Source organism: Abramis brama (assembly GCF_963993115.1).
Source record: "Abramis brama genome assembly, chromosome: 7".
NCBI classification, from domain to species: domain Eukaryota; kingdom Metazoa; phylum Chordata; class Actinopteri; order Cypriniformes; family Leuciscidae; genus Abramis; species Abramis brama.
Window position 1 is genome coordinate 16,452,610 of NC_139969.1, and position 23,401 is coordinate 16,476,010.

The 23,401-nt window shown below is 37.8% G+C and overlaps 1 protein-coding gene across 2 annotated transcripts in view; it reads left to right on the top strand.

Moving 5' to 3' along the window:
- The window catches only part of pappa2 (pappalysin 2), a 58,656-nt gene that overhangs the window by 19,144 nt on the left and 16,111 nt on the right, over positions 1–23,401 (top strand). For both annotated transcript variants that reach the window (XM_084120753.1, XM_084120754.1), the window contains exons 6-17: positions 1,308–1,429; positions 6,097–6,279; positions 7,977–8,280; positions 11,732–11,860; positions 12,040–12,125; positions 13,943–14,136; positions 14,264–14,374; positions 16,227–16,362; positions 16,461–16,635; positions 17,374–17,536; positions 18,358–18,535; positions 21,677–21,890. In XM_084120753.1, coding sequence (XP_083976879.1) covers positions 1,308–1,429; positions 6,097–6,279; positions 7,977–8,280; positions 11,732–11,860; positions 12,040–12,125; positions 13,943–14,136; positions 14,264–14,374; positions 16,227–16,362; positions 16,461–16,635; positions 17,374–17,536; positions 18,358–18,535; positions 21,677–21,890 — 1,995 coding nt within the window. The remainder of the gene's footprint in view (positions 1–1,307; positions 1,430–6,096; positions 6,280–7,976; positions 8,281–11,731; positions 11,861–12,039; positions 12,126–13,942; positions 14,137–14,263; positions 14,375–16,226; positions 16,363–16,460; positions 16,636–17,373; positions 17,537–18,357; positions 18,536–21,676; positions 21,891–23,401) is intronic.

Genomic DNA, 23,401 nt, shown 5'->3' on the forward strand with positions numbered 1-23,401 from the left:
AACTACTAACATAGCCAAGACCAAAGAGCTGTCCAAAGACACTAGAGACAAAATTGTACACCTCCACAAGGCTGGAAAGGGCTACGGGGAAATTGCCAAGCAGCTTGGTGAAAAAAGGTCCACTGTTGGAGCAATCATTAGAAAATGGAAGAAGCTAAACATGACTGTCAATCTCCCTCGGACTGGGGCTCCATGCAAGATCTCACCTCGTGGGGTCTCAATGATCCTAAGAAAGGTGAGAAATCAGCCCAGAACTACACGGGAGGAGCTGGTCAATGACCTGAAAAGAGCTGGGACCACCGTTTCCAAGGTTACTGTTGGTAATACACTAAGACGTCATGGTTTGAAATCATGCATGGCACGGAAGGTTCCCCTGCTTAAACCAGCACATGTCAAGGCCCGTCTTAAGTTTGCCAATGACCATTTGGATGATCCAGAGGAGTCATGGGAGAAAGTCATGTGGTCAGATGAGACCAAAATAGAACTTTTTGGTCATAATTCCACTAAACGTGTTTGGAGGAAGAAGAATGATGAGTACCATCCCAAGAACACCATCCCTACTGTGAAGCATGGGGGTGGTAGCATCATGCTTTGGGGGTGTTTTTCTGCACATGGGACGGGTGACTGCACTGTATTAAGGAGAGGATGACCGGGGCCATGTATTGCGAGATTTTGGGGAACAACCTCCTTCCCTCAGTTAGAGCATTGAAGATGGGTCGAGGCTGGGTCTTCCAACATGACAATGACCCGAAGCACACAGCCAGGATAACCAAGGAGTGGCTCTGTAAGAAGCATATCAAGGTTCTGGCGTGGCCTAGCCAGTCTCCAGACCTAAACCCAATAGAGAATCTTTGGAGGGAGCTCAAACTCCGTGTTTCTCAGCGACAGCCCAGAAACCTGACTGATCTAGAGAAGATCTGTGTGGAGGAGTGGGCCAAAATCCCTCCTGCAGTGTGTGCAAACCTGGTGAAAAACTACAGGAAACGTTTGACCTCTGTAATTGCAAACAAAGGCTACTGTACCAAATATTAACATTGATTTTCTCAGGTGTTCAAATACTTATTTGCAGCTGTATCATACAAATAAATAGTTAAAAAATCATACATTGTGATTTCCGGATTTCTTTTTTTAGATTATGTCTCTCACAGTGGACATGCACCTACGATGACAATTTCAGACCCCTCCATGATTTCTAAGTGGGAGAACTTGCAAAATAGCAGGGTGTTCAAATACTTATTTTCCTCACTGTATATCACTGACTTTATATTTCATCCACTGTTTAAAAGATATTCTCTGTGGCTGTGTAGGGAGGGTGGCATAAACTGCCATCTCTGTGATGAGAACGGAGCGCTCCATCAGTACGCCCATGAGGCCACTTCTCCTCATGCCTGTGATTCCACTGGATACTGGACACCAGAGGAAGCAGTGGGTTAGTACTCTGTCATTCTTTATTATAATACTAGATACTTTAGTCCTTTAGTGCTTATGCAAAATACAGGCAAGCTGAATGATACAAACAGTAGAAAAAAAGTCCCATTGCTGTTGGACTGTATATCAGCACCCTTGAAATGCTGTTCAGGCCATCAAATTAGCAGACTGGAACTAACTGCTGTATTATAGCATTATATCAGGATCCTACAAAGTTCTTCCACAAGCATACAGTATGTCATGAATTGTAAGATGGTGAGCGCATGACTGAATGCTGTCTCTGACATAAACGCTGTTGGACGTGTGCTTGATCCTCAACACACCACTGAATATGTCACGAATGATCGTCAATGTTAAAAGCAATACCTGCACTTTGATTAATGAGGATAGAGAGAATTTAGCCCTGGCTTCTTTCTCCGAGCTTGTGCATTCACATTCAGGTGGATCGTTCAGTCTCATGCAGGCCAGGTGCGTGTGAGTCTGGAAAAATTTAGGGAATAAATCATTAAATCATAATTGCCAGGATAAAGAACACTCTTTTTGCCATCAATGGATAAAAAAAGACCCTTGGCACAGCATCAAGTTTTGGTAATATTGGGTGGCGTCCAGAAGCAGCCTGTCATAAAAAGCGATGTGTATCCTGTGCAGCTTTTCAACTTCATTCCTCACCTAACAGATGTTACTGATTATTCTAATCAGAAATCTCTTAGCATCTGGCCTGCCCACTCACTGACGTGTCACGGATAAGATTGTGCTTTGAAAAGTCCACCCAAAATGTGGAAATGCTCCCCTGGTATGTAGTCGTTTTCATAAAGCACAGTATCATGAGAGAGGTCAAACATAAAATCATCCAGTTAGGTGGTAGTGGAGAGTGATTTTTGGCCCAGAGACTTGTTTTGAGAAACAGATTGATGAGAAATGAAGCCTTAAATCTGAAAATAAAAATATATATCTCTAAGAAAACAATATCTTTGTGATATTAATGATGAATGATATTTACTACCATTGGTTCAGGTCTGTAATAAATTACGGTAACCTATTGTTTTTGGTTTATTTTTAAAAACATGATGAAGTGCATGATGACTACATAATGTGAATTATTTTGTCGGTCAGTTAATCACGTCAGAAAGACTTTAAGAGCAATATGACACTTTGTGTGGTATGAAATAATGCTTATGGTAATAACACGGTCAATCATTTGATATCCAGATTAGCGCAGGCCAATTCAATACCAACAAATCATACTTGGATCTCAGATCTCACATCTTGTGATACTCGCCCCTGCTTACCTGTACCGTAGCCTCTGTATGTACCACAAGGCAGCTTTTTAAGAAATAAGGGTTGAGTCAGAGCGAACAGAGACCTGGTTAAGGTTGCTGAAAGAAGGAAGGATGACACGCTCACAGATCTTGCCGCATTGCTTCTCCCTGCGGTAGCATTACACCACATCTGATACAGTCATTAATTCTACTGTGTGTGGAGGCCCTCGCTCTGTTTATCTGACCAATTGAGTTTTATGGTTTGCCTTGGCCTGCTGCTGTTTACCCTGTACACATCCACACATGTGAGGCCACGCTGGGTGCAAAGGAGCGCTCTGTGACTCAAAGCTTCTGCCTGTCTCTTCTGCCTGATCTGTCTCTCTCTTGACCGGGAGAGCAGTTTAATCGATCATTGTAAAAACTTTTGGAGGCAGGGAGTTCACATGGCCTGATAGTAACGTTTGTGCTCTTTCATACAAGCATATAACCTGACATGTGATGTATGCATGCTTTTACCTTTCAGCCATTTTTCTAAACCTTTGATTTTTACTCATTTTGACCTATTTTACTATGCTTTCTGGTGTGGACTTTTGGTTTTACCTAATAAAGTTTACATTTATTCATTTATTTATAAAGAGCTGATTATACTACCATTCAAATGTTTAGGTTCAGTAAGTTTTTTATAAAATAAATTATTCAGCAAGGGTGTCATTGATCAAAAGTTACAATACATCGATAATGTTACAAAAGATTTCTATTTCAAATAAATGTTGTTCTTTTGAACATTGTATTCATCAAAGAATCCAGAAATATTATCATTGTTTCCAAAAAAAAATGTTAATCAGCACAACTGTTTTCAACATTGATAATAATAAGAAATGTCTCTTGGACAACTAATCTGCATATTTCGAATCTTTTCTGAAGGATCATGTGACACTAATGATGCTGAAAATTTAGCTTTGCCATCACAGGAATAAATTGCATTATAAAATATGATAAAGCAGAAATTGTCATAATATTTCACAATTTTACTGTTTTGACTGTATTTTTGATCAAATATATGCAGCCTTGGTGAGCAACCCTCTACGGACACACTGAAGCTCGAGTCACCATAGGCTAGTACATTTTACTCGTCAGACTTTTTACATGGAATGCATGAACAATGCAAAAGAAAAAAACAGAAACTGAATAATCAAATGTAAAAAAAAAACATTGCACAGGCTTCACTGTATAATATAGATGATTCCTTATTAAAGTAACACAAGTTATTCAGTCAAGAGCAGTGTGTGTATTTTTTGTTGTATGATTAACATTAAAAACACAGACAGCAGCAAGCATATTAAGCTGTTGTCACTTTGTTGTCACAAGGCATAATGCATGGTTTCAATATAATGATACTGTTACACATGCGTTGTCTTTCTCAACTGTTTACATTCACTCCAACATATCCGACTATGATTACTGGGATACTCGCCAAGACGGCCATTTTGTCCATTCAAGTGCAAGAAGATGTGAAAGAGAACTTAAGTGTTTGCGTGCTGTCAGACATGGTTCTCTGGGATTTAATTCTGATAATTAAATTCTCTTTACTGTTCACTACTGAGAATTAAATTCAATTTGAATATTTAAGTTGGCAAAGCTTAAAAACACGTGCAAATGATAAACTTGATGCAGCACTGGCTCGATCGGGACAGTGACAGTTCCATCAACTCTTGGCCATCGGGCAGTACTTATTGTTGAGCCCTGCATTCAGATCTAATGCAACAGAGGGCGCTTTCAGCCAAAGCTCAGCAGGCAATGAAATGATGGGCCCTATTTTAACGATCTACGCGCGCATGATCTAAAGCGTACGGCGCAAGTTCAGTTGGCTCGCGCCATGGCGGATTGCTATTTACATGACGGAATTTGCAAGCGGAAAGACTGAACGCTTCTCCAGAGAGCAAACAAATCTGCTTGTGTGCGAGGTTGAAGCGCGCAAGCAGACCATCTACGGGACAAGCCGGATTCCACCATATCTTTATGTACACAATAATAATCTTTTACATTTTAATCCTTTTATTTTTAATATTTAGCTAGTTTGTGTGCTGCTAGGCATCCCTGTGTGTGTAATAAGCAGAGTGTACGCACGTTGTGGACCCGCCTATAGGCGCACATTACTAACGCAGTCTTTAAATAACAAAAAAAAATTGCAGTCTATTTCAGCTGCCTCAAAATAGCAACGCGCCAAAATTGTGCCCGAACACACCTCGTTTTCAGACCAGCACGCCCATGGGCGCGCAAATGCATTTGCTATTTAAACAACGTGGTGCAGGACGTGAAAATGATAACTGCGTCAGGCTGAAACTAGCAAAAAACACTTTGTGCCGGGTGTATGATAGGGTCCTATATGTGTTAAACTTATTTTTTGCCTCTAACTCTCTAAAATTGTGAAATTTACTAGCCATTGGCTAATTAAAGACATTTTTTAGTCGCCTAGTGTGAAATATGGTTGCATATGCGAATGATTTACTTGCATTGTAGAAGGTTGGTTGGACATTAACAAATCTTTGAAAAACATACAAAAATCTTACCGACCCCAAACTTTTGAATGATAGGGTAGGTTCCTGAATCACAGTTGTGGTTCGATGCTGCACATTCCCAGAAAACTGTCAGATTGCAGTAGTCTGCTGCATTCACCATATCTGAACACTGACATACAGTATGAACCACGGTGGCGTTGATCGTGTGTGCAATAAATGTCGCTATCAGTGGGCACAGTAAAGTCCCCAAATGTGTTTTTGTGAGTGCTGCCCCAGGGCTCCTGGGATTACGTTCCCCTGTCTTGCTTCTGTTCTTCATGCCACCGAGGACATTAACTGTCTTGTCTGTCCCAATTAAGGAGCCAATCTGTCTCCTTTGCCAAGTTGCACCTGGGTCTTACGGTCGATTGAGGTCTGGGGAGATGTGCTTCACATCCATTGCCAAGACATGTGGTTTTTCCCAGACACTCTCTCTCTGTTTTCTCTTTCACTTGGTTTCTTCCTCTTTGCCTCCCATCCTGTCTTTTTGTGAAAATTGTCATAACAAGATGGAAGATTCAAGAGATTAAATGGTTGTTCATAATAAACACACAGAATTGCTAGGTTCCAAAACCTAGTGAACTGCCTATGGAGGCAGCATTTAAGTGTGCATGTAAGTGCACCGTGCAAAGCAGTTTTTTGCTGCTAACTATTTTACTATTTTGCTAAGTTTTTGAATGCATTGCTATGGAAATGCTGTTTTAGGGCTAATATGCCAGTTTTATTGCAATTAATTATCTCATCCTTCCAGGTATATGTCCCATTTGCCAAAAAGATCCTTAACTTTTGATGGCAAGTTAGAGCATTTTCTTTTTTGCTTTGGATGAGGTTTGCATGTGTGTTTTTTGCAGGGGCCCCTGATGTGTACCAGCCATGTGAGCCCAGCATGCATGCCTGGAGTCCTGAAGTCAACCTGTATGAGCCCAACATGACCACGCTGTGCCCCCAGACTGAGGGTTGCGTGTTGGAATTGCACTTCCTTCATCCGGTTGTCCCTGACAGCTTGACCGTCTGGATCACCTACACCTCAGCCAGTTAGTACTGTCTGAACATATAAAACACCTGACATTATGGAAATATACAGTAGGGTACAACGGGGCTAAAGGCGCATCGGGGTAAAAGGCGCCTTTGATTTGATTTTTTTTTCCCTCCAAACCACTAGATGGCACAAAAACTTGCCGCAGCACTTTCCAAAACGTCCACTTTTCAAGATTTTTGGCTGATTCTTGATGCAATCGCGGGCAAAAGCACAAAGTTGATTCTGTGCTACTTTGATCTAATATTTGATGTTTTTTTTATTTTTATTTTTTTTATGTAGATTTAAATAGCAAATGATAATCGCTAAAATGATTGAATATATTTTGAGACCAAGGTCTTCTTAATGATTTTCAGTTTTATTCAAGCTAACAGTAACAGCAACAGTTTTTCAATAACAGAAGAATATGTAAAAGTATGGTATTTTTGGGTATAAAACGCCCCTGCTGTTGGGGCTAAAGGCACAATTATTAACATGATAAAAAAAAGCTAGCTGACTTTTCCATTTGTTGACATGACATGGTTAGATTCAGATGGCAAATATCATATATTAAGTTGGGTGTCCACCTTAGAGATAATCACCATATTTATAATGAAACCATCATATTTAAAAATACGATATTAGTCATATCATAATAAAAGATAATTTATTGTTACTACTGTATATCTATATTAAATTATTTTGGGATCTCCTTCAGTGCTTTCAGAATCATTAATTTTTTTAATAATTTTGTTTCTGTATTTTTAAAATATGTTTTTATATTAACATTCGAATGACAATATATTTATTGAACAAAAATGAATTATTTTATTCTCAAAATAAACAGAAAACAGTACAAACTTTGCTAAAGTGGTTGTTTTGAACAACTATTAACTTAGACATTATTAAAAACATATTTTTTTAGTTAAAGTATTTATATCACTAATTTGTGCCTATTTTGCCCCATGCTTGTGAGCCTTTTATAAGGTGTGCTAAAAAGCCCACCTTGCCGCCTCATATATTTACACAAAAAAATAAACCACTTTTATGATTTATTTTCACACAGAATCTCCATCAATGCTCCATCAATGTTCAATAAAAACATTATATATCTGTAATCATACACTGGGAGCAGTGAAAAGCAAAATTTTCTTAATGTGTGCCTTTAGCCCCGTTGTACCCTATTGTTTGGGGTCAGTAAGATTTTTATTTTTTGGAAAGAAATCAATACTTTTATTCTGATCAATCACTAATTCTACTTTGAAGTGTCAGTTCTATGTTTACAATGGTACAAAAAATGGTTCTAAAAAAATTTTTAAAATCTATTTCAAGTAAAATTTCTATTTCAAGTAAATGTTGTTCTTTTGAAATTTCTATTCATCATCCTAGATCCTATTTTGTCCCCCCACAAAAATAGCAACACAACTATTTTCAACAGTTATAGTACTGAGAAATGTTTCTTGTGATTTCTGAAGGATCATGTGACAGTGAAGACTTGAGTAATGGCTACTGAAAATTCAGCTTTGCCATCACAGGAATAAATTGCTAATTTAAAATTAATAATTTCACTGTATTTTTGATCAAATGAATGCACCCTTGGTGAGCACAGGAAACTTCTTTCAAAAATAGAAGAACAAAAAAATCTTACTGCCCCCAAACTTCTGACCAGCTGTGTATTAATGGTTTATTTGAATCCAATCCTCTGTTTTTCCACAGATCAAAAACCAATTGCTAATATTATGTTCATAATGGAGAACGACGAGTCGGTCAACACAGGTCCCCAGCATGCTTTCTGTGATATTCCTTTGACACTCCATTTACACACTAGTAAGAAGGTCAAGGCCATTAAAATCTCCACCTTTGACAAGAAGCTTGAGATTGATGCTGTTTTGCTGACCTCGCGACCCCAAAATCCCCTGTGCTCTGGATGCCATCCCCTTCTCTACAGAGTGCTCAGAGAGCCACCAATCAGAGAGGACCGGAGTCCCGTCACCGTCAGACAGCCCACGTACACTGACAGGTAGGAATGTGTGTCTGTGTGATTAATGATAGCACTTTATTTTGTTTGTAGACACTATTATAAAGTAAAGACTATATTTTGAAATATTTATTCAAAATTGGTGAGTCATTAGTAATACTGTCAAGCTTTTTCAAATTATGTCTTTGTCATGTTTTTATTGTGTTTCTGGTTGATTTACAGTATTTCTGGGAGTATTATTTTTAAGTGTGGCTTAAGTATAAATGCTGAACATGTTGCATTTCTAAAACTGTCATTGAATTGTATCTTCAGTGTATCACTGTTTAAGTATTGTTCAACCATTTTCGAAGCGACTCAAAAAAATCATTAGCCATTTCATTAGCCAGTCAAGTATCAATGCATAGCCAATTTCTGTTCTGTTCCTGTCACATTTTATTATGCTTGTTCCAATAGAAATTCATCAACTGGGAACTGGATTGTTGTTCAAGTACTTGCGATAGGTCAAAATGTCTAGAGATTAAGAATGTGGATCAGAGAATGTAACATATCCAGAAAAGTTCCCTCCACAAGTCCTGTAAGCTCCGAAAGATAGAAACTCTACTGGGAATTGAGCTATGTCAAATCAAATCAAATCAAATCAAGTATATTTGTATAGCGCTTTTCACAATACAGATTGTATCAAAGCAGCTTCACAGTATTAAAATAAAATAATACAACAAAGTTTGTTTCTAGTGGAATTTATTGATTGATAGAATAAAATTAAATATCCCCAAAATATCCCCAAAATATCCCCAACTGAGCAAGCCAAAGGCAACAGTGGCAAGGAACCGAAAAACTCCATCAAGTGACCTAATGGTGTCCTAAAACTCCATCAAGTGACCTAATGGAGAAAAAAAAAAAACCTTGGGAGAACCCAGGCTCAGTCGGGGGCCAGTTCTCCTCTGGCATTTATGAACTAGAGGCCGGATTGTAGTTTGAAACTGTGAGATTAACAATATTATATGAATGCCTGGCTGAAAAGATGCGTCTTTAATCTAGTTTTAAACTGGGAGAGTGAGTCTGAGCAACGAACAGTATCAGGAAGGCTATTCCAGAGTTTTGGAGCCAAATGTGAAAATGCTCTCCCTCCTTTGGTTGATCTGGATATCCTAGGTATGACCAAAAGCCTTGAATTTATTGATCTTAAAGAGCGCGATGGATTATAGGGTGATAGAAGATCCGCTAAATAGACTGGAGCTAAGCCGTTTAATGTTTTATAAGTCAGTAGCAATACCTTATAATTAATACGGAACTTTATAGGTAACCAATGCAGTGATGATAAAATCGGTGTTATATGATCATATTTTCTTGATCTAGTAAGAACTCTAGCGGCTGCATTTTGGACTAACTGTAGCTTGTTTATTGAGGATGCAGGACAACCGGCTAATAAAGCATTACAGTAATCTAGTCTCGAGGTCATGAATGCATGAACTAACTTTTCTGCATCAGAAACTGATAGCATATTACGTAGCTTAGCAATGTTTCTAAGGTGGAAAAAGGCTGTTTTTGTAACATACGAAATATGATTTTCAAAAGACAGGTTACAATCGAGTATAACACCCAGGTCTTTTACTGTAGAGGATAAAGTAACAGGACATCCTATGATGTCAAAGTTGTATTGTGAGAGGTTCTGTGGGCGGTTTTTTGAACCGATAAGTATTACCTCTGTCTTGTCTGGATTTAATAATAGAAAATTACGCGTCATCCAATCTTTTATATCTTTAACACACTCTGTCAATTTGGATAATTTAGCGTTCAATTATCCGGCCGTGATGAAATATATATTTGAGTGTCATCAGCATAACAATGGAAACTAATTCCATTGTGGATAGGGAAAGGAAAGAAAGACAGATTGTAACAGAGAGAGAGAGAGAGAGAGAGAGAGAGAGAGAGAGAGAGAGAGACAGACAAACAGATAGATAGATAGATAGATAGATAGATAGATAGATAGATAGATAGATAGATAGATAGATAGATAGATAGATAGATAGATATGGGTACAATGAAACCCTAGAATATAAACCAAATGTGACCGCTTTACCCGTAGAAACAGTAAACACCCATGGCTGTTTGTAGCTGCTCTAAAATCTATAAAATCTATCCATCCATCCATCCATCCATCCATCCATCCATCCATCCATCCATCCATCAATCCATCCATCCATCCATCCGAAACTCACAAAGAAGCTTTCATTTTAAATATTTTGAATTGTGAAAATTTTTTTGGGGGGGGGGATTTTTTTTACTTTTTTTACATTTGAAAAAAGTTTAATACTTATTATATTACAGGTTTACACATTTTTAACACAAATATAACACTCAAAGTTAGTTCAAATAGTGGTTTATTATTTTATTTTCCATAAACTAAAACAAATAAATCAATATTTCTTACAGTAACTTTGGTAACAGGGTTGAATCATAGAGGAATCCAACACCACAATATCTGTACTTTTGACAAATTTAAGAATGGCTTCTTAGATTATATTATTGACTAGTTATGCTGTGAGTGTCTTAATTACGTTTTAAGAAAGATTATGTTTTTTATTGAATGATTTAAATAGTTGTATACTGTCAGGAAGGTCAAAACATCTGAAGTTATACAAGCCCAAATGTGTACAGACATTTGATGCGTTTAAGCTCAAGTGTGCTGAATTCTCCTCTCCTTAGTCACAGAGATAAAGGTTTTAAGAGACTAATGGCTATTCTACTGTACAATTGACAAATAAAATGTTATACCTCACCAGCACCAGCATCTTGTGCTGTAGGTAACTGCCTCTCTTTATAACTGTCTGTGCTACGAAGAGAGAAATATGACTTTATCTTATAACTTCACATCCTTCATTGGATCTCCCTTTGCGACCTCAGAACAATAGCTTTAAGTAGTCTCTCTCCCCTTCCCTGTCCCTGGAAGTGATCCATAATTAATAAGGGCAATTTGTTGAGTAATAAGACCCACTGGAGAAAGTAGATGATGCTCAGTTAGCTAGGCATCCTCTTACCACCAGCCGGAAAATGACTGAAATCAAACAAGCCTTGGCAATCATGGCGAGACTCTTTTTATAGGGTCATTGAATCAGATCAGATCGATACCCTGAGGTACATCACAGTGGGACAAGCAGTGATACCCTCAACAATAAAAGGTCGTTTCCATTTTTAACAAGGTTAGATTTGAGATCACCCTGAGAATAAATATAGCTTAGATCAAATATTACTGCTGCATGTTTTAAATTCATACTGTGCGTTCGAGCAATAGAGCAATATAAACACACACGCACGCACGCACGCACGCACGCACGCACGCACGCATGCACACACGCACACACACACACACACACACACACACACACACACACACACACACACAAATTCATTCAACTTTTTAATGTTCTCACCATTTGCTCATTACTTTACTATGTATCCGTTTTTGTATGTGTTTGCATTTGTTTGCTTATAGTGATGTGCAGAGGGATGTTCAGTACCTGTACAGGATCCAGGTGGAGTCGGACGGTTTTTTCAGTGAACTTTCCCCAGGCTTGGTTTATACTCATGGAGAAAATTTCTGTGGTGATGGCACACTACAGGGGTCAGTATAAACTTATTGGGTCTGTCAGAGGCTTTGCATGTTATGTGCTTGAGTCATTTTTAAAGAATGTTTCATATTTTTGAGTATTTGTTTGAGTCTTTCATGTTTTGAAGCATGGCCAAAGAACTTCCACATATTTCATAACTGTAACCCTTGGCTTCAATTTCTTTCCCCCACAGGACTGAGGATTGTGATGACGGGAATCTCTTAGATGGAGACGGCTGCTCAAAAAAATGCCATGTTGAACCAGGTTTCAAGTGTCATAGTGAGTCACTCTCGCAAAAACAAATACTCTCACTGTCCACTGAGAACTCTGGCCCTCAGACTGTAAACACCACAACAGAAGCACCAAAAAAGTCCACACAGGATAATAAACCAATAATCATAACCAGCTCGCAAAACAAAACAAACCAAGCCAAAACAATATGTCTCCTGTAGGTTCGGATTCTTCTGCTACTGTTTTTCTCTCTCAGACTGAATTAAGGAGAAAATGTGGAGGTCTTCAAATGAGTCTTTATTTTTGCACCTATTCCAAAAAATCGAAATGCCTCTACATTTTCAGCATTGTGTAATATTATATCTTGAGTATTCCTTCTGAAAAGCTTTATGAATGAAATGAAAAAACAGTGACAAATTCCTGAATCCATTCTTATAACACTAGACCATCTGTCATCAGATGCACAGAATTGTTATTCTTTTAATATTGCCAAAATCTTCATCTATAATCTGTACATGTATAATCTGTAGATCAGAAACTGTACAAGCAAACAATATTTAGTTTATTGTTGGATATTATATAGCAAAATACAGAAATCCTTAATGATTTTGTTAATGTTGTGAAGGGACATCATATAATATACAATATCCTGTATACAGTATGTGTATATGAATATGTGAATAAAAATCTAGAATCAATAATAAAAAAAACTTTTCCTCTCATGTTACTGAGGTGTGGATTATCGAGAAATCACTGTTGTTTTTATTTCAAGGCTGACCAAAAAAGAAAAAGTAGAAAAAAACCACTTCCCCAATATGAATTATGAGTAATTTCCTTGACAGCAGAATCTGTGATGTCTGATCATTCGGTTTACGCAATATATTTGGCGAGATATTCAAAGATTAATTCCAGACTTCAAAGTATCCAGTCCAAACTGTGGATTTTAGGTCATTTACTGCAACACAACTGGTGCTATTTCATATAATGAAGATGTTCTTAGTCAATATTTTCATAGTTTTATGCCATCACACTATTGGGAACGTTCAAAAGTGGTGCAAGTTCATGTTGTATATCAAGAATAAATTGTTCGCCAATTTAGTCAATGTTGTTTTCGTGACTGAAAGTGCATTTTCTATGAGCGTGAAGCATGAGAAGTGTCTAATTCAAACATGACCATAGACGCAGCAGCGGCTGACTCAATGTCTCAAACATCCCAATGTTTTCATAGTAGCTTGTAACCACATTTTCAGGGCATTCAGGAATGGCTTTTTTTGCGATATTTACTCTAATGCCACATTAGGAGCTCTCATATATTATCTCCACGAGCGTATTTGGGGAGCAAAGATCAAAAAAGCTTAGGAGTAAATCCTTTGGCATTGGCATGTGGGTTAGGTCAGCTGTTCAGCAATGGTGGCCAATCAAATGCTTGTGTTTTTAATTTGTTGTTAGAACCCTTTTGAGCCCCTTGCCTTTGATAAGCTGTTCCCACCAATGAGTCTTCTTCCTCTTACCTTGCAGCATTCTCAGACAAGAGCTCATGCAAGACTCTGATGTCATTCACACGTGTCCCTCTCTAACGAATTCACTTTAATGACATGCTAATTCTCCTTTTGCCTCCACGTGCACTTCTGTCATAACTCATTCATATGTAATGACATCATCCACACATTTCAATGTGACGTCTTGATTGTTTATTCAATCGTCTGAGTGGAATCACGTTCCTTTTATTTTCAATTCGCACACAAGTGAAGCCTTTTCTCACTGACTTGCTATGAAAACACAATTACAACTTGGCAATGGAATCATTGCTTGTTACTTATGATGAGTTTGTGTTCACTCTCTCTTACTTTTTCTGTCTCTTTCAGGTCAGCCGAGCTTGTGCTACGTGTTTGAAGGGGATGGAGTGTGCGAGGAGTTTGAAAGAGGTTCCAGCATCCAAGACTGTGGCTTTTTCACTCCCCAGGGGTTCACTGATCAGTGGGCGTCCACTGCCTCAGGCTCACATCAGGACCAGAGATGCCCTGCCTCTAGGGTCACCGGGGAGCCTGTGCTCACTCAGGTACACAAATATTGCCCTTCGAGCTAAGCCCTTTGTTTAGATGTCATTCGCCGTTATGAACGATTTATCCATTGACCCTATTGAACTCATATATATTTTACATTTCTTTTTTTGCTTTCCTTATCAGATGTGCAAGTCGCAGTATTTTGACATAAATGAAGTAGTGGCTCATGATGCATGGAGCCCCTGTACTGCCCATTTGAACAGCTATACTCAGGATCAGTCTGTCTGGCTAAAGGTACACACACATGCTCAGTGTACGAATGTATATGATTATAATCAAAATAATCAGGACTATATCAGGCCTTTTTTATACCTTGTCCATAAATAATGCACATTTAGTGTTTCCAGTAAATGTTGAATAATGTTTTATAAAATAAAGGAAATCAAATGTTTTTTTTTTTATTTGTTTTATGTATGCTACCATTCAAAAGTTTGGGCTCTGCAAGCATGCATTAACACTAGAACCGCCACAGGGTTACATTTTCCCATGGCTGTTTTTCAAATGTACATAGATTTTCAACAGAGGTGTAAAGTCCAGGGGTCAGAAAGTAAAAGTCCTACCATTCCACCCATGAACTCAGCCAGCTGATTTCACTAATTAGTTCTATCTCCTGGCTGAAAATCCAGGTGATTGGAACAAAATACTGAGGAGGACTTTTACTTTCTGAACCTGGACTTTACACCTCTGATTTTCAATAAAATATCCAAGTCTCCCAGTCATTGACTTTTACTGAAACTGTGTTATTTACAATCCCGTTGTCAAAAATTGTTTCGATATAACCAGATTAAACGGGGCATTTATCAAATTTACCTATATAATGCCTTTATTTTTGCGTTGTCATTTTCGCGCCGCTTATGTTTTGACATTTTATGTTACTAGGCAACACCTTTCACCCTCTAAGATAGCGGTAATCAGTTTTAGTCACAATGGATAATTTTACACCACCCAAATATGTATTTATTTCCTTCTAATTCTTGTCGTCATTGCAGGCTCGTTTAGCCTATATTCAGTGAGTAATGTACCCTGCTTAAAATAGCCTTGAACATAAAACAACAGGACAAAAACATAGTTGATAATAATTTCATGACTCTAGAAATTACTTTGTGAAGACAGTGGCATAATACAGTGACATAATACGTTTTTTTTAACCATATCAAAACAGTTTAGTGTGCATGGGTAGATTTTACCCGCTGGCGGTTTTTGTAAAGACTTTCATAATGTTACAACAGATTTCTATTTCAAATAAATGCTTTTCTTTCTATTTATCAAAGAATCCTAAAAAAAGTACAAGGGTTTCGACAAAATCATTAAAGTCCCCATGAAATGAAAATGGACAATTCTTATTTTTGATGGAGTATTGCACTGTTTATTATAAATGATTTATCCATGCACTTATACAGTATATCTAACTTTTAATTCATGTGCCCTCGTAATCTTTAGTCAAAATAACGTCCCCTCCTCCTTGCAGCAACATCTCTTCTCTTGACACGTGGGTGGGGCGACCTGTCACTCACATTAGAAGGCAGCAATATCAAGCAACAACAATCAAATGATCCAGTCAATTCCCAATGTCCTGCCCTACATTTTATCCTGTTCACTCGGATATACATCACAATAGGGAAGAAAAGACAATCACAACTCTGTTTCATGCAGACTTTAAGCAGCACAACTGTTTTAAACTCTGATAATAAGAAACATTTTTTGAGCACCAAAATCAGCATATTAGAATGATTTCTGAAGGACCATGTGACATTGAAATTCAGCTTTACCATCATAAGAATAAATTACAATTTAAAATATAGTAAAACAGAAAACAGTTTTAAATTGTAATAATATTTCACAATATTACTGTTTTTACTGTATTTTGATCAAATAAATGCAGGCTTAGTAACCATAAGAGACTTCTTTCCAAAACATTAAAAAATCTTACCAACCCAAACTTTGAAATGGTTGTGCATGTTCAGAATTATTCTATATTTTATATTAATATATGCCCACTCACACTGTTAATAAATGATGTTAGCCAAGGAGGCATATATCCACTGAATATATAAGCATTAATGAAACTGATACATTGTTTTTGCAGGTAGGATTTGAGCGACCGGGTGTAGCAGCCTCTGTTATTGTCTACCTCGCCTATGATGGTAGTTGGCATGGGGAAAATTGCAGGAACACAGTGACCATTGAACTGTGTGACACCACTGGAAAAAAACACATGCTTGGTAACACATATAATATCTATAATTTGTTTGGGAAAGTTTATAATCTTTGCATTATAGTATTTGTGTGACTTTTACATGTTGTCTGTGCTTGTCCACAGGTTCGTACGAGCTGTCATGTCAGCGTAACCCCCTAGTGGTGAATGTGACTCATAACCTGAGTGTGCCGTTCTACCAGACTTCAGCAGTGCAGCTGAACTTCTCCTCCTCTCAAGTGGCGGTGTTGGCGGTTGCATTGCGTACATCTTGTCACTTCAGCGCCTTTGCCCTGACTGGGTGCGCTGAGGGTGGGATCTCCCACGACTTACAAGCACAAATACATACTTGCACGTTTACACAATGTATTCACTACTGTTTAAATGTTTGGGGTCGGCAAGATTTTTTTTTATGTTTTTGAAAGAAGTCTCTTATGCTTACCAAAGTTGCAGGTATAATATCAAAAATATTGTAAAATACTAATATAATTTTAAATAGCTGTTTTCTATTTTAATATTTAGTTTTACATGTTATTTATTCTTGTGATAGCAAAGCTAAATTTTCAGCAGCCATTACTCAAGTAGTCACAAGATCCTTCAGAAATCATTCTCTTTTTTTTTGATTTTGTGCTCAAGTAGCATTTCTTATTATTGTCAAAGTTGAAAACAGTTGTTCTGCTCCATATTTTTTGTTGAAACCAGGATAAATTTTTTTTAAAGATTATTTTATGAATAGAATGTTAAAAAGAACAGCATTTATTTGAAATAGAAATATTTTGTAACATTATAAATGTTTTTACTGTCAGTTTTGATCAGTGTAATGCATCATTGCTTAATAAAAGTATTACTTTATTTAAAAATAAAATCAAAAATCTTACTCGTCCCAAACGTTTGAATGGTAGGGTCCAAAGTAGAAGATATAATACATCACAGAGACATATAGACAAATACATCATACACAAGTAAAAATAGAAAAATTCCTGTTTGACAATGGAAATGCCAATAATAATCAAGTTTAATATGTGTTTTTCTCACTCAGATGTGTGCGTAGGCTGTGCAGTACCGAGTCATGCAGCCCTCTGAGCGTCGAACACGCTTCAATCCGCTGTACTCCAGTATTAGACTCTAAACACTGCTCTGTTTCTTGTCATCGTGGCTATACGCTCACTGTTCTCCATGGCCAGGGCCTTCCTTCTTATCAAGTGTGTACAAGAATTGTTTACTGCCTATTTCTCTCTCTCTCTCTTTCTCAACAAATGAGGTCTCTTTGATGTCTAGTTTCTGCTAAACAGCAGTAAGATTAAATGAGAACAAATTGAGATGTTTTCTGCAGAGAAGAGATCTCAACAATGACTGTTGACATGCAGAAGAATATTCTGATATTAATTGGATTGGTCATTTTACAGTTAGGTAAGCTTCAGGTAAACATGTTTACTTGACCCAAAATTTTGATTAATGCAGCCAAATGCCAGCTGTCTTATTCAGATTTCTAGGAATATTGGCTTAATCGGGTGATGTAAATACCTTGTTCAGAAAGTCCACCATCTTTGGAGGCTCATTTATATCTGTGCATGTCCAAACAAAGATAATTCGGGGTGATATTAGATATAGACAGTGTTTATTCAATAGCTTGACTTTTTTGGATTAAGAAACAGTTTGCAAACATTAAAAGGAAGGTCGTGGCCTACTTTTGTAAGTCTTGTGACCCACATTTTCCAAATCATCATGTTCCTGTTAAGGTGATTAAATTATTGTGGAGAGCAGGAATGCACGGCTTTCAGTTTATTCAGATTATATAGATTTCAAGAATATTCCCATAGCTGTGGAGAACATAAACGTCTTAAAACCATGTTCACATTGTCATTGTCTCGAATTGTGCTCACATTGCAGAGATTACAAAGTCTGTGAACTCAACATTTCTCATAACATTATCTAAGATGCTGTGTCATGTTGTCTAATGAACCTGTCATAAACGACGACTTTACAAGTGGTTGTGTTTCTGTCTAATGTGTCCTGTCTTCAGACGGAAGCGGAGCTGATATGTGTGCATGGAGTTTGGGACCGTGTAGTGGGCTGTCAGCCAGTGGACTGCGGCCCACCCCCTCAGTCACATGTCTACTTTGCCTCCTTCTCATGTCCCTGGGGCACCACATTCGGCAAGCAGTGCAGCTTTTCCTGTAACGCCCCGGCGATCCTGCAAGGTGAGGATGGGAACTAGGCTACAGTGTGAGACCTGAGGGTTTTTGGACCCACTTAAATTCAGTGCATGTGTCTGTTTCTGAGAGACCTTGGGCTTTCTTTCTTTCTAAAATAATAAGACTGTAAGTCAATAACAGTAGATTTGCGGATGACATGAACCTTTCTTGTGTGTTTCTTGTACACTGGAAACAAATCCAACTATTAATTGTGCTTATGAGCATTCCTAAGGCCCTTTTACTCACAACTGGTAATTAGGCCAGCAAGTCATATCATATCATATCATATCATATCATATCATATCATATCATATCATATCATATCATATCATATCCTGTCCTGTCCTGTCCTGTCCTGTCCTGTCCTGTCCTGTCCTGTCCTATCCTATCCTATCCTATCCTATCCTATTCTATCCTATCCTGCCCAGCTAACCTAACAGAGTTGCCTGGAAAACTCATATTAAGCATTGTTGCTACTTACAGTGTTACTTTCATATTCCCAGCATGCATTGCTGCATGTATAAATTACATGGTCACATGGCTCAATATGAAAGTGTTTTCCAGGCAACTCTGTTAAGCTAGTTGGGTGATATATTATATGATATTAGTTAACATTAGTTAACTACAATGGTTAACATGAACTAATAATGAACTGTACTTCTACAGCATTTATTAATCTTTTTAATGTTAATTTCAGCATTTACTAATACATTATTAAAATCAAAAGTTGTATTTGTTAACATTAGTTAATGCACTGTGAACTAACGAACAAACAATGAACAGCTGTATTTTTATTAACTAACGTTAACAAAGATTAATAAATATAACAAATGTATTGCTCATTGTTAGTTCATGTTAGTTAATACATTGACTAATGTTAAAAAAACCCCGGAACTTTATTGTAAAGTGTTAATGTTTGCTCTCTTCATTTTATACTATTGTTGATTGCATCTCTTTTTTGGCATGATGTGGTATTCATAGCTTTTTTTTTACATTATTGATGTGTTTGTTGATTGTCACAGCTATTATGGTTAATGTGTAAAATGCTATTTATGTAAACAAAAATTAGACATCTTTATGCTGCATGATGTTCTCTCGTTTAGAGGCAAATAGTGATTTAAAGCTGTGCATGATACAGATCACGAGAAGCCACAATGATAGTCAAAGAAGTGCACTTGTTAAGAAAACCCCAATCAGTCATGTTTCCTAGATTTGTTAACTTTTTTTTTTTAAAACACTAAAAAGCTAAATATTTAGATTTTTTGTTGTTGTTTGTGTGTGCTTATATATGCATACAGTATACTCATTTGTGTGTCAGTGTTGCTCTTGCACTCATTCAGGAACTTTGCATCGGTCTGGCTGTGGTTCCAGCCCTCTTTCCTGGCTGTGTAAATAGGAAAATAATCCTGAGCTGCAGGAGAACAGCACACAGGTGGAGATAGGAAACATGCAAGTAGGCGAGAATAAGGGTGCATTTCATCCCATACTACTGACCCCCAGAGAGCTAATTTCAGGCAGCGTAGAGCAGGGTGGCACCTGGCCCTCTCGCCCCTTCATGGGTAGCAGGAGCCCTGCTAGGGCAAGGTGGCTCAGGGGTTGAGGTCCTCACACTTTCACTATTTGTTTTAAATGCAGGCCTTTGATGAATCGGTCCAAATTATTTCTTTGGCAGGGAGTGGTGCAGTCTGTAGACAGTGGCTTCACTGGAAGGTCCAGAACATTGCATCACTGAGTAGCTATGCTTATTGGTCTTGATGGCAAGGTTCTTGTACTGTAGTGTGCTACAGTGATGGGCTGTATTTCTCCTTTGGGAGTCGTTTAAAATCTATTCATGACTTGACATTAATTGGAACACACAACAGTAATGCAGTGATTTATGCACTTAGTGAGAGCCTCCATTTTTTTTGGAGTAGCGCAAGCTGGAACTTTTCATGTTAGAAAAACGCAGTTTGCAGCCATTTTTGGTCTATTGCTAAATTTAATCATGGCTACAAAGTAGGTAGACACCTTAAAAGCTTTGCAATGGTATCATTATATTTTATTGACCAATAAAATTGCTTTAGAACTTTAACTTTAAAATATAATTAGATGTGTTACTATAATAGTACAATAAGAGAGTCCTATATCACATGGGCCTTAATGGACCATGTGCACATAACGCATTTTTGTTTAAACTTAGTGCAATACTTCTCTTCTGAGTTAATAGAAACATAATGCTTTTTAAATATATGACTTTTCATGTAACTGGAAAACATTTAGACCTACACAAAGGTATAATTCCAAGCTCAATGAAAGTCATTGTGAAGCTACATTTGTTTTGTCCTATTTATTCATTTATTATGCATTATAATGCTTTTTATTCATAAAATCATTTTAATACACCTCTTCTATGATAAACATGCTTTAATATGTGTTAAAATAGATTTTTTGTCTGTGTGCATAAAGTAAAAAATGTCAGGGTGGTACAACTGTCCTCATATAAAGAATAAAGTATTCCAAAAAAAGTCAATAAAAGAATGATAAAAAAGAGAAAAAAAATATTTAGCATAATCTTTTAAATGGTAAATGGACTGCATTTATATAGCGCTTTCACAGACCTATGGCCACCAAAGCACTTTACATTGCCTCACATTCACCCATTCACTTACTCATTCATACACCGACGGCAATTACAGCCATGCAAGGCGCCATCCAGCTCGTCGGGAGCAGCTGGGGTTAGGTGTTTTGTTCATGGACACCTCGACACTTGGTCAAATGGAACCGGGGATTGAACCACCAACCTTTCGGTTTGTAGACAATCTACATGAACCACTGAGCCACTGCCGCCCCAAAAGTTGCCGCCCCAACTCCTTTAAAAAATATTTTAACAAAACTACTTCACTGCTTATCATTGTTTGTTCTCTAAATGAAAGTCATAGGTGCGACACACAGGTGCAACATTATTCAGAAACATACTAAAAAACAAACAAACAAATAAATAATTTTAATTTAAAAAAAATTATGATTAAGCTGTGTACTCCCAGAAATAATGGAACTGACTCTCTCCTACTTTCGAAGAGAGCTCGGCCAATTAGCTACTGATGGTCTTAGAGAAGACAGTGATTGTTCCATTTTAATGCAGTTTTCTCATCAGAATCTGTTTTTCAGGAGAAAGTGACACATTGGTTTGTCTTGAGGATGGACTGTGGTCATACCCAGAGGCTTACTGCAAGATTGAGTGCCTGGATCCACCTTCCATACCCAATGCCACGCTACTAGTTCCTCAGTGTCGTGGAGGCAGGCATGATGTGGGCACTGTGTGCCGCTACAAATGCAACCCGGGCTATTACATCACTGGCACTCTCAACAAAAAGCCAAGAAAGTGAGTTGCAACCTATACATTTTGATCTGATCTTTAGATCTTTACTGTGTTGACAAATTTTGAAGGGAAAATATCTGTTTCCAGCGTCTAGGTTGCTCACATGGTTCTAATAAGATCAAAATCTCACTACATGTGTTTCCAAATATCTTTCAGCGATGGAGTCAGCAGTGTACTTTGATGAATGGTCTGATGGCGTGTTGTTTTGGTATTCCATCCAATCAAGCTATAGCATATAGCATATTTTAGCACATCTGAGGGGACTAGCGTTTGCACCTGCCTCGTCTTTATGAGTTATTAAAATGGCTGGTAAAATACCTCTGTGTCTTTTAACTGCTTTTAATTGGACATTAATACCAGAAGCGATAGCCAACGTGTCTCATAAAGCCATTTAAATGATCCTGTTTATTAAGACCATTGGCATGTTTGCTCTAAAAGGCATTTCATTATGAAGGTTCAGAAAATGGTTTATGACAGTCTAAAGAGAGGTGTTATGCTATTATCAAGGTAGTTTTAGCCTGTGCTTCCGTATGATCTTTCTCAATGAACACTACACCCCAATTTATTTCTTCAGGATTATTGGCTATTTAGTCGTACCAGATGGTTTGTCACATGGGTTAGATGTGAATAAATCCCCTGTGGCTGGAGGGGTATGTCATTCAAGAAACATAGTAATTGCTGAAAATTCACACCAGAAGCAGATCGAGATCCTACAATTTAAATTTCACAGTGTGCTTACTGTAACGGTTTTATTGGCTGTCTCAAAACACTAGTGAGTAACCTATCTATAGAGCATTTTGAGGCATCGAAGGTGTATTCACAAAATTAAAGGGATAGTTCGCCCAAAAATGATATTTAAGCCATGATTTACTCACCATCAAGCCGTTCGAGATGCATATGTCAATCTTTTTTCAGACGAACACATTTTCAGTTATTTTAGAAAATGTCTTAGATCTTTCAGTGGTTATAATGTGAAGCAATGGGGTCCAGCTGATTCAAGTCGCAAAATGTGCATGCATCCTTCACAAAAATAATCCATCCGGCTCCAGGGGGATAAACAAAGGCCTTCTGAGGGTAATCCGTGCAGTTTTGTCGTAAAAATATACATATTTAAAACTTTATAAACGAAAATAACTGGCTTCCGGTGGCGGTCGGTGCGCGTTCATGGAGATGGTTGCTGGCATATGACGTAGGACGTAGCGCAGGAAGCGTCGTGACGTAGAACGAGCGTGACAGCGTAGCCAGAGAGCAGAGCAAAACAAAACTCTACGTTCACTCTACGTCACGACGTCATTCATCTCCATGAACGCGCGCCGACCGCCACCGGAAGCCAGTTATTTTCGTTTATAAAGTTTTAAATATGTATATTTTTACGACAAAACTGCACGGATTACCCTCAGAAGGACTTCGTTTATCCCCCTGGAGCCGGATGGATTATTTTTGTGAAGGATGCATGCACATTTTGCGACTTGAATCTGCTGGACCCCATTGCTTCACATTATAACCACTGAAAG